Source organism: Antrostomus carolinensis, unplaced genomic scaffold (genome assembly GCF_000700745.2).
Source record: "Antrostomus carolinensis isolate BGI_N321 unplaced genomic scaffold, ASM70074v2 scaffold9630, whole genome shotgun sequence".
In the NCBI taxonomy this organism is placed as follows: domain Eukaryota; kingdom Metazoa; phylum Chordata; class Aves; order Caprimulgiformes; family Caprimulgidae; genus Antrostomus; species Antrostomus carolinensis.
In genome coordinates, this window is record NW_010290520.1 from 10680 (window position 1) to 25074 (window position 14395).

The following is a 14395-nucleotide window of genomic DNA, read 5'->3' on the forward strand; positions in this document are numbered from 1 at the left end:
TCCTTTCAGCACAGTGACGCACAAGCGCTGCTTTTGGGCTAAACTAATACATCATTTGGACTTTCTAACAAGAGTCACTTAAAAGCCAAGTGAATCCCAACTGTTACTGACCTGTATCGCTGCACCAGTGTCAAGCTTTGTGGTCCTGTGCCTGAAATGACTTAGGAGGTGAAGTCTTTCTTTCTGGGCTATAATTTTATCAGAATAAAAGGGAACACAATACCTCTTCATAGCTGGGGATAAACAATTAGACTTCAACCCAATTCATATTGACAACTTTCTCTAGCTATGCAGTTTATAATCATCTTAGAAACAAGCTGCTCAGCACTTCCTAGAAGAATACTCTTCTAGGCTAGCTACTTGGTTGGAAGTATTTTCTGAAATAGAAGTCGGCATACCACTTGATGGTCTTGAACCTTGGACCAGGATTTGTTTTCCTTCTTTTCTAAAACTCAGCCTTTATTTGCAAGATCTAGCTTTCAAATTTGGCTAACGTTTCAGTGTGAAGTATCTTTACAAAATTATGTTTAAAATCTCAAGGTAAGTACTGATGTGCTTTTTGAACAACTGTTAACATTGCTGTCCTTGTTAGGAACAAGCAGCACCTCAGTTTTTCCCACATTAAATAAGGAGACTGGATGTTAAAAGTTGTTCCTGATAAAATCTGAATAGGGAGCCTTTGAACCTAGCAGGACGTTGGATCATATGAATTTTTAAAAGTTTAATGCACCTTGAGATTTCTTAACCAAAATGAATAACAGAGAACAACAACAAACCTTCTGGTGGTTTAAAATTGAATACTGCTCCTATTTCTCTCCTTTAAATGGAAAAGGAACACTTAAATTATTAAGAGTAACCGCTATTAATTTACTGCAGACTCACCAGTTAAAAGAAGAACTGATCACAGTGTAATTTTCCGATAAACACATCTAACCCTAGATGGGCGACATGAGGCATCTGATGAACTATTCGGTATAATGAAATGAGTTAATGGCTGTATTTGTTTTCATCCCTGGCCTATCACTTCACAGTTTAAATGAAACCTTTGAATGGCAGGTTTATGCTTTAGCTTTTGAATGAAATTAAAATGAAAAGACATGTAAGTTTGTGTCATGGAAACACACAACAACAAAGCTTTATTAGAATGGTCAAATACTATTTTTAAATTCCTGTAGAGTATCACCTGAGGAAATCAGAATACGCAGAAAACAAAATCAAGAAACTTCAGTCTGTCTCCAACCTGTCTCACTTCATATCAAAATAACCTTCAGGAAAGATTTTATACAGCAGTATTGCAAATATTGCAGAAAAAAAATGTAGTCTCATTGTAGAATATAAGAAACAGTTTTCAATTATTTCTACAAAGTAACTTCCTAAAAGAGCACAATTTAAAGAGCTAAAGGAAAGCATAAGGTATTCAATTTAGAACACTGTTCAGAAACCACTGACTTTCTATCCTTTTTTCCTTTAAATAAACATATTCTTACACACAAAATAAAAATCTGTCTACTTAGGAGGTAATTTGTTCTTCTTGCTACTGTGTCCCTCCTGAAATCCAAATGCATCAGCACATTATTTTTTCAAAAACAGTTTCGATTTAATATTTCTATCTAATTGCAATTTATGCATTTTTTTTCTTCATTGCATGAGTAAAGCGAAACCATCTTCCATAAGTTACCTTTTCCCCTCAAACTACCTTCTCCAGCAGCTTGTTCATTAGACACACAGAATTTCTTGATGTACAAAAGGGAGACGGGTACAATATGCTTGTATTGTTTGGATAAAAAGTTCATACAAATACAAAACCATTACTATGAAATCCTTATTATGGGAAGTGTGAAATCAGTATAGAAACAAAGTGCCTAAACATTCTACACAGCCTCAGCGGGAAGGAGAAAGGCTCCTAAGCTAATTCTCTGACTTGCTTTGAGGAGGCCATCTAGGAAAGCTTCAGTCTGACTGTGTCAACACATTGTACACTCTGTAATGGTTCTGAAACTACAGCAAGTCCCATAATATTGTGCCACCAAATGAAAGAAAATGATGGGATTTCTGTGCACTCAGCCTCCTTTGTAAGAATCTGTCAACACTGCTACCGACTCAGATGGCAAAGCACACTGTTTGTGTCCTTGATTCAGCTTCTTTAAATTGCCAACATTGCAAAAAAAGGAGAAACAGCTCTGGGTACCCCACATAGCAGAACCATGAGGAAATACAGATCTTCTCATGTGTAGCTTTTGAGTTTAGTTTGGAAAGAACTTTAGCACTTAGCCAATCGGAACAAAGCTCTCCTGGACTGGTACCAATTTCTACGAGCTTTGCAACAAACCCCTCGCACTGCTCGTGTTCCAGCTTTCCCTGAATCTCCCTTTTTGTTAGCTTGCTTTTTTAGTTGACTACATATACTTTCTGAAAATAAATGTGACTACAAGCATATTCAATAACAGAACCAAACACTCATTCCATTTTCTGTTATCTACTTGCATTTTATTACAGACTAATAGGAAAACATCTCATATTCATACTAGAATTATTTTAATTACCCATGAGCAAATTAAACCAGTCTTGAATGTTTATATTTATTGCAAGCAGATTCATGTCTCCTGCTTATATATTCTACATAAGGATCCAAAATGTGACTGAATATAAACAAGTTATATTTGGTTATCTACAGAAATTAGAGTTAAAAATAGCACTGAAAAGAAACTTTACAGTAATGTATTCACACACTGACTCTTCAAATCAAATAAATGAAGTGGTATAAGATAATCTAAACATTAGATTTGAAGGCTGATTTATTTTCAAATAAATGCATCTATAATTGTACAATTAAAAATAAGTGTCAGTATTTGGTTCTGATGACTACAGACATCTTTAATGTTTAATGCACAGATAACTACCCCCCAGCCCCCATACAGCAACTTCCGCAGATTCTACTTTACATTAGATCACAAAAGGACATTTAAAATGCAATGTGTACATAGCACAGAACTTATGTCAGATACAACGCAGATTAAAATTCTGTGACTTTTCATGAGATAAAAAAATTAAAGCTATATAAACTGATTTTTAGATTATTCTGCAAAGTAGAATCGTGTACTTTTTTCACTTTCTTAATACTTTCACAAATTTCCATTAAAGCTTTTATAACAGAGACAGTAGCGTGAGCACAATGATCCCACTGGCTTCCAAAAGAAAAGCAGTGCAGTTGCTCAGTTAAGCTGTTTTTTTCCTTTTCTATTTGCAAGCCAGTTGGGTCAAGACAAACAGGCTAACGCAAGCAAGAAAGTAAACTGTAAGCTTTTACATTAAGTGGCTGAACAAACAATTATTGTACATGGTAAAACAAAACAGATCTTTTGCCACAAGCCACTGCAGGAATATATGAACTTCAGTGGCTGAAAAGCATGAAATACTTTCTAAGTCTTCACATACATTTGGTTAGTGCTTACCAGTTTCAAGACATTTATAGAAGCAGTTATGGAGACACTATGCTGTTAAAGCTGCAACAATTTAAACAAGGCAAGTTAGGAAGTTATATAGATTTTTATACTTTTCCCCTCTAATTCTTTTTTTTTTTTTTTAAATACATAAAAATCTGTCTCCTTTCAGTGTCCCATCCATCATAAAACATTGTAATGCATTTTGATCTAATTCCTACTTTCTCATATTTGTATCATCTGATCCATTTACAATAAAACTCCAAGTTAACACCTGCTGCAGTGGACTAGGTTTGCATGGCAATAGTAACAGGGACTAAAGCAAAAGCACATTAAGTGAAACAGAGTTGATGTTTTATGTTTTTTCCATTAAACAGTCTATTTTTAATAAACAGTATCAACTTTTAAAGGTAAAAGTATTGCTAAATCAAAGCAGAAACTTCCACTTAAATTCAAACATTCCTTCTCCTCCAAAAAATGACATGTTTAACTGAAATTTCCCAAGCACTTATGTAGGTGTTTCAGCCTGAATAATTTCTAAGAGCAGGGCTACATGAATTTTGCAATGAACTGCTTTGTTAGTAGGCAGAACAGGAATGCAGCATTTTCAAAAACATCAAGCAAAAAATCTCCTTATTTAAGGCTAAAAGACAGAACTCAGGAAAGTAAAACAGGAGGCTTTGTAGGGTAAAAAAGCTAGCAGTAACAGTATAGCACTGAAAGTACAGTGCTCTAATCACCGCTATCGCAAATACCAACAAAACATCAATATTTTGGGTGAGACTGACAGAGCAATAGACCTATATTTCTAATTTGACATTCATTAAAATTTTAACATTCAGCCACAATGCCATTCTAAGCTAAATTTAAGTGGCCAAAACTCATAGGTATAAAAAAAGCCTTCAAAACATATACTTAAAAAAAATAGAAATGGTGTGTTAACAAATGTATGCGTAAAACAGATTTATAAATAGCTACAGTATGAAAAATATTTCAGTGCAAAGGCAATTTTAAGATTTCTAAAAAATACATTACAAATAATTTGTTAACTACACACAAGAAATTTGTCACTGCTAGTGGTATAAAATTTATACTCATATTAACTTTTTAAAAATATATACACCAGTGTTTTATGTAGGGGACGGTTCTAACTGACCAACATTCAAGTCTGAAATGGCAAGTATATGTACACGTACCCACACCCACACACATATGTATGTATTTCAAAATGTTACTGCTATGAGGACATTCTTTGAAACTTAAAAGTGCTACACGTGAAATGGTAAAAATACCTTCATTTGTGGTGCTCAGCATTAGACTTTTTAAAATTCTCTTGTCTTTGGTATACCAAAAATTTCACAACTTACTTTACGATCTCTGCTTGTCACAGAATCACAGAATGTCAGGGATTGGAAGGGACTCGAAAGATCATCCAGTCCAATCCCCCTGCCGGAGCAGGAACCTAAATGAGATCACACAGGAAGGCATCCAGGCGGGTCTTGAATATCTCCAGAGAAGGAGACTCCACAACCTCCCTGGGCAGCCTGTCCCAGGGCATTTAATTTAATGCAAAAATCACTCAGAATATTGTGAGGAACATTTCCTAGAAAGTTAACTTTTCTTTCATTAAAATTAGTAAGTAAACTGTTTTGCCTATGGTTTTTTTCCCTAACAGAAAAAGGGATATAATTTTTCTCTGCCACTTCAGTCCAATCAAAACATAACTGTCAATTTTCTTGGCCACTGCTTCCAATAAAGGCTGTAGCTCCAACTCCAAGTATTTAGTTGAAATAAATTTTTAGCTAACATCCTCCCAGAGGTATTTAATGACTATGGTTATTAACCAGTTCTAACCCCCAGGCTGAAATTGAGTGAAATCAGATTACTCCTTCAGATATTTTTGCATCCCAAAATAAAACACTGGACTAAAGAAACAAGACAAGGACACAGCTAGTAGTTGAATTAGTGCAAGGTAACATAAGTGTAGCAGAGAAAACAGAAGTGCAAGTTGGCTGTCATTCTTAAAAGTAATTCAAACTAAACCCTTGCAGTCAAATCAGTTTCTGTATCACAACTAGGGTTCAACTGTTTGTTAGTAAACAGCCATGTGCCACCTCATGGTTTGCTTCCAAAAATTAACAGTTGTGTGCTTTGTAATATATCTAGCAAGCTGATTAGCCAGTATTTAACCACACACACACAAAAAATCAATATTATGAGGATGAATCCAGATAGTAAAAGATGCTTATTTGGAAAAAAACAGCTTTTCTTCTTTAAAGGAAAAAAATGTGTCAGAAAAAGCTTAATATATAATACTTTCTGCTATGCATATTTTACAATCACGGGGATAGAAAGTGGGAACACTGGGTAATCTGCATCTTTGACTAATTCACACAGACCTTTTAGGCAAGATGCTTACATTCAGTTTTTGAGTAGCTATCAATATTGATGATATTTACCTATTTAACAGCCAACTTGACTTCATATGGTATACACATACTCTACACAAGGATTGTTTTGCCTGTCTTTCTACAGGGGAAAACTAACTGAAAACCAGACATAGCCCTGATTTGGCCACTTACAAGGAAGTGAACATTAGAGAGTGTTTCTTGAAAGCAGATCTGCACAGAGGAAACACCAGCTTGTTCTACAGAAAGAGCAAAGAAAGAAAAAGGACAGAGGAAAATCAGAAACAGCACTTGTTAAATATGCTTTAGGAAACGTTCATTGGAGATAACTGAGGTCATTGCTTCTGGCTGAAAATTAAAACTGTTGATCTCAAAATGTAGGTCACTGACTGAAACTATATACTTCAAGTAACAAATAAAATTACTAAAGATGACAGAAGCAGTAAATGCACTAAAGTCTTGACATAGGATGACGAGAATTTTTAGTGCTAGCGGTCTCACAGTGCCAGACTGTGCAGATTGTTCATTGCTCCAGTAGTTCAAAACATAAAAAGAGACCTATTGGCCTGGAAGGGTTCATACTTCTAGCTCTTGATCCTGTTTGTCTGAACATTACCTCAGACAGTAAAAGCCACACATAGTTTAGTATATTTCTGTGACATGTTTGTTTCCTGAAAAAAGAAATAAACAAAAATACAGTTTTTAAAGGCTTGACTTGGTGTTCTGTCATACAGACGTTTCCAAACCTGACCCACTGTAGCGGTAGCCTGCACTGGAACGGCAATGCTTATTTGAATAGCCAAAGACAGATGGAAGTACTGAATAATCAACCCCTTTCCAGTGCGTAAACATCATTTTTTTAGAATGAGGATTAGACCTTCTTGCTGAGGAATTGCTGCAGTCATTGCTCCTGTATCTTGGACTTTTCAGACAGGCAAGAGGTGTGAATTCTGAGATGTGCTCCCGACAGTGCCTCGATGCATTCTGTTAAAAGGAAAAAAAAGCAAATACACAGTAAATAGATTATTTTGGAGCAAAAAGTCTACAATTGTGTCCTTTCATAGGGCCATTATGCCCTTGGTATAATAGTGCCTTTAACTAGATCACCACTCTGGCTATTTGTTTCATGTAAAGGTATAAACCCACATGCTGTTGAGCAATCAACCACTTTCAACATGATTCATCTTATATTAAGACCTAAAGAACCAGGCATAATTTTACATATAATCTCTAAACCTGATAATGAGCTCTTTAGAGAACAGATGAGGACACAAAGGACTGCTTTCAAGTTCAATTGTTTTACATCGGGTTTATATTTCATTTTGCAGTCTCTCCTGGTACATCTTTATAGCTCTGAACTTTTTTAGTCAGATTTTCTTACAGGGAATTTTAAGACAGAACAGATTCAAGTACTTTGCCCTGTAATTCCAAAGAGAGGGGATTCTTTACAGTCAGTTTTTGCTAACAGATGAAAGTTCCAGAGGTTTACTGCACTCGCTTTGTACTTCTAAGCAGTATCTGATTTTGCACTTGCTTAGATTACATGTAGCATCTATATAGGCAATTTATACTACACTTCACAATACTATCTTGGTCTAATTGTCCATTAACATTTATCTGTACCACATAATCACTCCACACTCTGGCAGAATCAGCACTTCCACTCAGGAAACACTCAGGACTACGGTAACACCAGGGTTGCATGACAAACCCTGGAACATATGCACAAACTAAAATAAAATTAGCACAGCACTTTCTCCAATGAGTTCATCTCACTAAATGCACATAAAATTTTCAGGTATAGAGGTATGGAGGTTATGTGATGGTATTTAAGATATAAATGCATTATAAGCATGATTCAAATCAATGTTGTCAATCACTCTCTCTGTGGATGCTCCATAAGCCATTTAATCCTCTATTCTTAATATCCCTTTCCTCCTTCCCTGTTAACAGCAAGACAGTAACAAAACAGGAAAAAATCACAAAATAAATATTAATGACATAGCTTACAGAATTTTTTATGAGATTTAATATTTCACTTTTAATGCCAATCACAAGCTTGAAACGCTATTCTTGCATAACCAAGAACATCAGAAAGCTCTCCTACAATAGCTGGAAAAGTCAGCAAACTATACCAAATGGCTCACTAACAGAGAGGCCTGGGTTCTTTTAAACACACATATAGACCAAATACCAACATTAATACAGAAAAACGTAGATAATCAGGTAACAGAATAGCAGACTTTGTTTTGGAAATGTTGGAGGAAGTAGTCATACACTGTATGGTAACTACTTTTCCTATTCTTCCAGCTACAAAGTGAAGCATTTTAGTTAACCCTAAGTATTTCTAAAAATAAAATCGTTCTTTTTCTACACATAGCTCCAAGGCAAGCACTTTCCATCTGCCACGCCTGAAGCTATTCAAGAAAGTTGGGGTTTTCTTCTACTACTTGTCTAGCAGTCATTATAAGTAAATTGAAAGCACGCCTCAACTACCTTGGAGCCCTATAGCCCACACCAGCACATTACATTGCATTTGTCCTCTTCACATATTGGTACTTTGCACCTTCACTTAGTTCCTCATGTGCTGCTTTTGGGGTCAGGAGAGCATGTAGAGACTGGAGCAGATACAGCATCTAAGTGGCAACGTATATGAGTAAAAAGTGTACCTTCTTACTTCTGCTTGTTCATGTAATCAGTGGCATGGCAAGCAGAGAACTTCATTCTGCTGCCCTAATGTCTGGAGGATTTAGGAGGTCACCACTCATGCTGCTGTCTCGGGTATTTGGCAAGGCTACCACGCTTCTCTGTTGATCCAAGGCAGCAGTGCAGCGATGCACTGGTCTATGCAGAACGCATTACTATGGTAGACACTGACAGAAACACAGCCCAAGGTCCTATTCACAAGTAACTCCCTTTTTTATGGTTATCTTCCTGTCTTACTGTCAGCATCTGGTCTGTATATGTATTCAAGACCACGATGTGTGAGAATTACCTTTATGAATTCTACACCACGGTGTAATGCAAGTACACTCCACAATAATCTTATAGAAGAAATGTCACACAACACCTATACATAACACAATGTATTTACATACAAGTATATCGATTCATTTTTTTGCCTTACATGAGTAAGTGTCTGAGACAAAAAGATCTTACCTGTGGCATGGGAACACCTCTTGCAAAAACTAGGCTCTCCAAGTAAAACATAATGATTTTGTATCAATATTGATAAAGTACACCAAAAACTCTGGAGGAAACAGTTGATTTGTAAATAGCACAGTTCACCAATAGAAATGAATCCAAACTGGCAACACGTACAGTACTGTTACCTAGCTTTGATCTAATTATGGCTCGGAAGCTGAAAGATTTCCTTCAAGAAGTGGCCCATCGCTGTTCGCCAGTGCATTTAAGGCTGTTTTATGTCTCATACTCTTCTGCAAGGATGAGGAAAAACAGTGAGACTCTTGCTGAATACAAGAGGGAAATGTGAATGAATTGTACCATTTGGTACAAATGTAACTATTGGAGTAAAGTCCTGTAAAAGTGACAGATTTTCTGATAGATTTAAAAAGGAAAGGTTATCCAGTGTAAAACAAAGGTTTCTGTTTCTCGATCCTGAGGTTAATCCTTTGAGCCACTCTGAGGCTGTTCTAAGTTCCATTTCAAACTCTATTAAAAATACTTAATTATTCTCAAAAGCACTTAACTGTACCATGACTAAGTAGCACAGGCTGTATGTCCTGCCCTTCTGTCAACAACCTGCACTGAATGGGAGAGGTCCCTGGGATATGATGAGGCCAAATTGATTCCAAATTAAGGAGTGGACGTCCTGCTTCACTGCTTCCCAGAACAACTGGTACACTGAAGGGAGTGCTGCACACAGAGGTGATGGGGCCAGTGCTAACGAAGGCTGACTTAGAGCTCAGTCATGACACCACAGGGAGAGAGGGCAGGGCAGTTACCAAGGTAACTTTTTCCATGGGATTCAAATACTGCAACAGCAAGATCCATTTCTTTGTTTTCCATAAAAGAGGAGCCCAACACATGACAAAGGCAAGAGTTTGCTGGTGACCATTTTTCTGAGAGCACTGTGCAGTTGTTCAACAGCAGCCAAGCCCATTGAGGCACAGAAGAATGATCCCCAGAGCGGCTTCCCCAGGCAAAATTCCCACTTTGGGTTTCCCCAAGCGCAGCAAAGGGTAGAGATCTCATAACAGGGCTGATGGGCCAATCTTGTGACTGAAGTGAAAGTGAAGTAAAAAACCATCAGTCAGAAGCAAAGAGCAAAAGAAAAATGTTTTAAAAAGGGATGAAAGCACAGAAGTTATTTACAGCTCAGAATTAAAACACCTGGCATTTCAGCTACAAAATATTTGGGATTGCTGAAACGCTGTCAATCAAAGGGACAATTATAAAAATGAAAAGAGGGTAAGTTAAAGTGAATTTATATTTTCCATAACAAAGGTGCTGAGCTTCTGCTATTAATAAAAGAAGAATAAAGAAAAAGGAAATATAATCAATTAATGTAGACTGGATATATTAAAAAAATACTCTATTGCTTTTTAAAAGTAGAGGCTGAAAGAAACCTCAGAGCTGCACAATTTCCAGCTAAAGCACAAAATTCAGCTTGTTTCATTGAGCCAAAGAGTCACTGGGACATGTATGAGACTTAAGCAGATTTTGACCAAAATTGCTGAAAGACAACAGATTCCTCCAAAGCTTTTGCAGAATTAATGTTTTAGCCCAAGAAAGATCACAGTTCATAGTGTGTGTATATTTATATATAAAAATATACATGCACATATGTGTATATATATATACACACACTTGTATGTACATGTATGTATGTGTATACACACACACACATATGTGTGTGTGTGTGTGTGTGTGTGTATCTCACTAAAAAGTTCTCTGAAAAAAACCCAGAACTATATCTGGAATGGTTAAAAACCTCTGAATGGTAATGATGGTAAACAATCACCCACCACACACTGGAGTGACTCAAATGAAACATTTAGAAGGATAAGAATTGCTTCAAAGGCTTTTATGTGATCTTACTGCCTGAGGAGAACTAATGTAGTCACCTGAGAGATGGCTGCTATTCCTATGTTAATCTTTTTAACTGTTCCAGAAGCCCTTTTATTACAAAGAAAGCAATATAGCTTATAGGAATGCACTAAGTTTAAAAATAACTGGTTAAAAGCTCAGTTGACACTTAAAAGCCAATTTTAGCCAGAATTTTCAATAGTGAAAAAAAACTTTGTGTATTTTCCCTGTGACTTACATAATTAAAGTAATTTTTATTGACTGTACATTTTTGAAGGGGAAAGAAAGGAGGAAATGTATTTTTTTATCTTAAACAGTTAAGAAATAAAGATACAAAATTTGCAATGGAAACTAAGACTCCTAGTATTAAGTCAAAAGGAATTTTCTGGCAGACTGTAAGGAAGCCAAGCTCTACTAGCATTTCTTCTACTTTTATATTAAATTAAACTTCATACACTTCTGGATCTTGACCTGTTTTCTTTCTAGAAAAAGCACAGAATTTTGTAAAAGGGAATATAAAGAAAGCTCAGTTTCAAAACGCATGCTGGAAATAACTTATTAATAAAAAAGTTGGATTCTCTTCTATCACAGCACAGCAGATACAAGATTGCTTCAATGGTTTCCAGTATCACATTTGCTGTGTTATGCTAGTAATATCACCATAATCAGAATTATCACTTCTTGGTGTGGCAACTATTTCATTTACTCAGGTACAATGCAAGCGTGACATGCATTCACTCTACAGACATACCAATGATTAAAATGAGGATCTAAGAATCCTAGATTCTTGAGGCAGAAACATTATGTAAAATTCAGTGACAAAAATGATAGTGATAGTGACAGATTGTGACAACAATTCATAGAATCTTTGAGATAAACAACATAAAAAAAAATATCAAAAAGTATTCTTCTTCAAAACATAGTTGACGTGAATCAGAAATGGAGATAATGAGTACAGTAAATAACTTCTGATGATAAACTTTTTACTGTCCTTTGAATGAAATGGCCAAGCATGCAGAAAGGCAGAAAAAAGTCACCTTTTGTTCCATTAGAAACTTAGACTGCTTGAAGTCTGAGAAAGCATAAAGATGGTGGACTGCTCAACAGAAAGGCACTGATGTTTAGTCTGATTTCCCCAGAAGATTGTAGGAAGTAACCGTGCACATCATTTATGTTTAAAGCAAGGTAGTAGTTATTTAGACAAAGCAGATTGGAAGACAGGAAGAAACAAAGAGAGGGAAGAAGAAACACAAGGGATATATCTGGTTAAAAGTCAAAGATTTTCTACTAAATATTAAAAAAATGAATATTGCCAGCATTAAGCCCAAAGTCTGCTTTACGATTCATTCCTTTTCCAGCACTAGCATACAATGTCTGTTATACCTTTGTATGGGACTTTTATTTGCTAGCTTGTTTTTTTGCATTAACCCATACTTATTCTCTCTCTTTTGACTTTTAAATTACGCATGCAGAACCTATACAGAGATCATCTTCTTCCACAAGTAGCATATATGGCAGAGACACATCTATTAAAGATATCGAAGTAGAAATATGCTAGATGCTGATCTGCCTGGGAATTCTATTCTTTCCTGACCTCCTGAAGTGGGGCATTTTCACTACATTCAAGGAATACATAACAATGGCAAGGGGTTTTACCTTGCAGATATGAGAGGAGAATTTTTTACCTTTGCCAAAAGGTAAATTTTACTTTCCTTGGAAGTAAAGTTCCTTTATTCCTTTCCTCTTTATGCAAAGTATCTTCTCAAATAAACATCAAAATGCTACCTAATCCCTACACATACAGTTGCTGGTAACTCATTATTTTAACTTGCCAGTGGCAGTTCATGGTCTGAAAAGGGCAAGGGCACTAACATTAAGTTTTAGGTTCAACACCTCTACTATCCTTCATCTTTTAACATATATAATATATGAAAGTTTGTTGGGGTCAAAAATACAGGTAATGTTTTCTGTTGAGGTTGGTTTGATGGCCCTAGGGTAGTACCATGCTTCCCACTGAACCTGACTTCCCTTTCAGCCCCAGCAGAGCAGGTCTGCATTTACACAGTAGTTTCTCCTTTTGGGCTGATCAGAAGAAAGGAGACAACAGATCTTAAATTACTCTTCCCATTGGCACAACAAGGCACATTTATGAAGAAATAATGTATCAGCACAGGCAAAATGTAAGTTGAAATATAAAAGAGGAAAAAATTATTAACAGAATTATGAGTGAGTTTTAATACGTGTGTTTTTGTAACAGGCACAGCATCAGTACAAAACAGTTGGCTAAGAAAGTATTATATTGCACAGATCATGCAATATAAATGCTGGCATGAGTTTACTACATATTCCTTACCAACATACTATATATTCATCACATTCATTTTAAGTGTATAAATTCTAGATTTGTTCAATAATCAACACACATGCAGTTGTAGAGTCGCTTGTTATAGGATTGCAACTGCTCGTGCAGATCCCTACTTTAAAGGGGATTTCAATAAAATCACGTTCCCTTCCTACCGGTTTTATTTTGAGCTCCGTTTATTTCAGCTGGTTGTCCATTTTGGATAACTATGCTGAGCTTGCATGGTAAATGCCAGAACATCCACACTAGAGTGTCATTTCTGCAGTAAAATGACTTGGTAGGAAAGACAATTACTTCAGTTCAGGGGTGGAGGCAGTGCCTTTGAATAGTCTACAACAGCAGGAACAACTGCTGTCCAGGCCAATGTGTGTCCTACCTACACTCACAGAGATTCCAATCCCTTTGCTCTTCTCTCCTCAAATCAGGAATCATGCTGAGCCAGGTACCTGGTTCTCCCACCATCCTTGTCAGCTGATGTCCCTGTGATTGCCCCAGGATTCAGGTAAATACCATCATGTAAATAATAGGCAGCACCTTTCATCGTACCACTCAGAAGTGGCTGCTATACAACCAGTGATAAACACCACAGGTGGGGAACCTGTTCTAATCTCGTCTCTAACCATGAAGGAGGTCTAATTATTAGAGACTTGTGATACAAAAAACTAACTGCACAATGAAAAATATTTTTACCTGGATTCTTTCTGTTGCTGTAGGCCACAACTGTCTGCATAAGACCTTCTTGAGAACATCTGGAAGAAGGCTGACAGTTATGAGCAGAATTATACCCAGCCACGCAGGACCGCTAGACATCATTTGCATGAACACATAATACATCCTCTGATAATTGAGAAAAGGCCTAGTGGGGAAAAAAAATTAAATAGATATTACACTTCAATAAACAAAAGAAAGACTAGCAATGTTAAATACAAAAGTTATGACAGTGATGAAATACTTCACATTCAACTTCCCAGTTTGTGGGAGTCACCCATCCTAGTTTTTGCAAAAGTGGATCTAAACATGCGCTGACTAGAGATGACTACCTTCCTCTTGTCTTCCAGGCTGCATGAAACACCATGCTGTTCTCCCTCCCAAGCTGCCTCTCCCTTGCAAAGATAAACTAAGTTATGTTCTTATCC

General features: G+C 36.4%; 1 protein-coding gene across 1 annotated transcript in view; it reads right to left on the reverse strand.

Moving 5' to 3' along the window:
• Positions 1 to 5779: 5779 nt before the first annotated feature.
• Positions 5780 to 14395, reverse strand: part of LOC104529224 (probable phospholipid-transporting ATPase IH) — a gene marked incomplete at its 5' end in the record, with an annotated part of 25513 nt that continues 16897 nt past the window's right edge. The window contains 2 exons of the mRNA XM_010173469.2: positions 5780 to 6832; positions 13950 to 14115. Of these exons, the coding sequence (XP_010171771.1) occupies positions 6575 to 6832; positions 13950 to 14115 (424 nt within the window). The remainder of the gene's footprint in view (positions 6833 to 13949; positions 14116 to 14395) is intronic.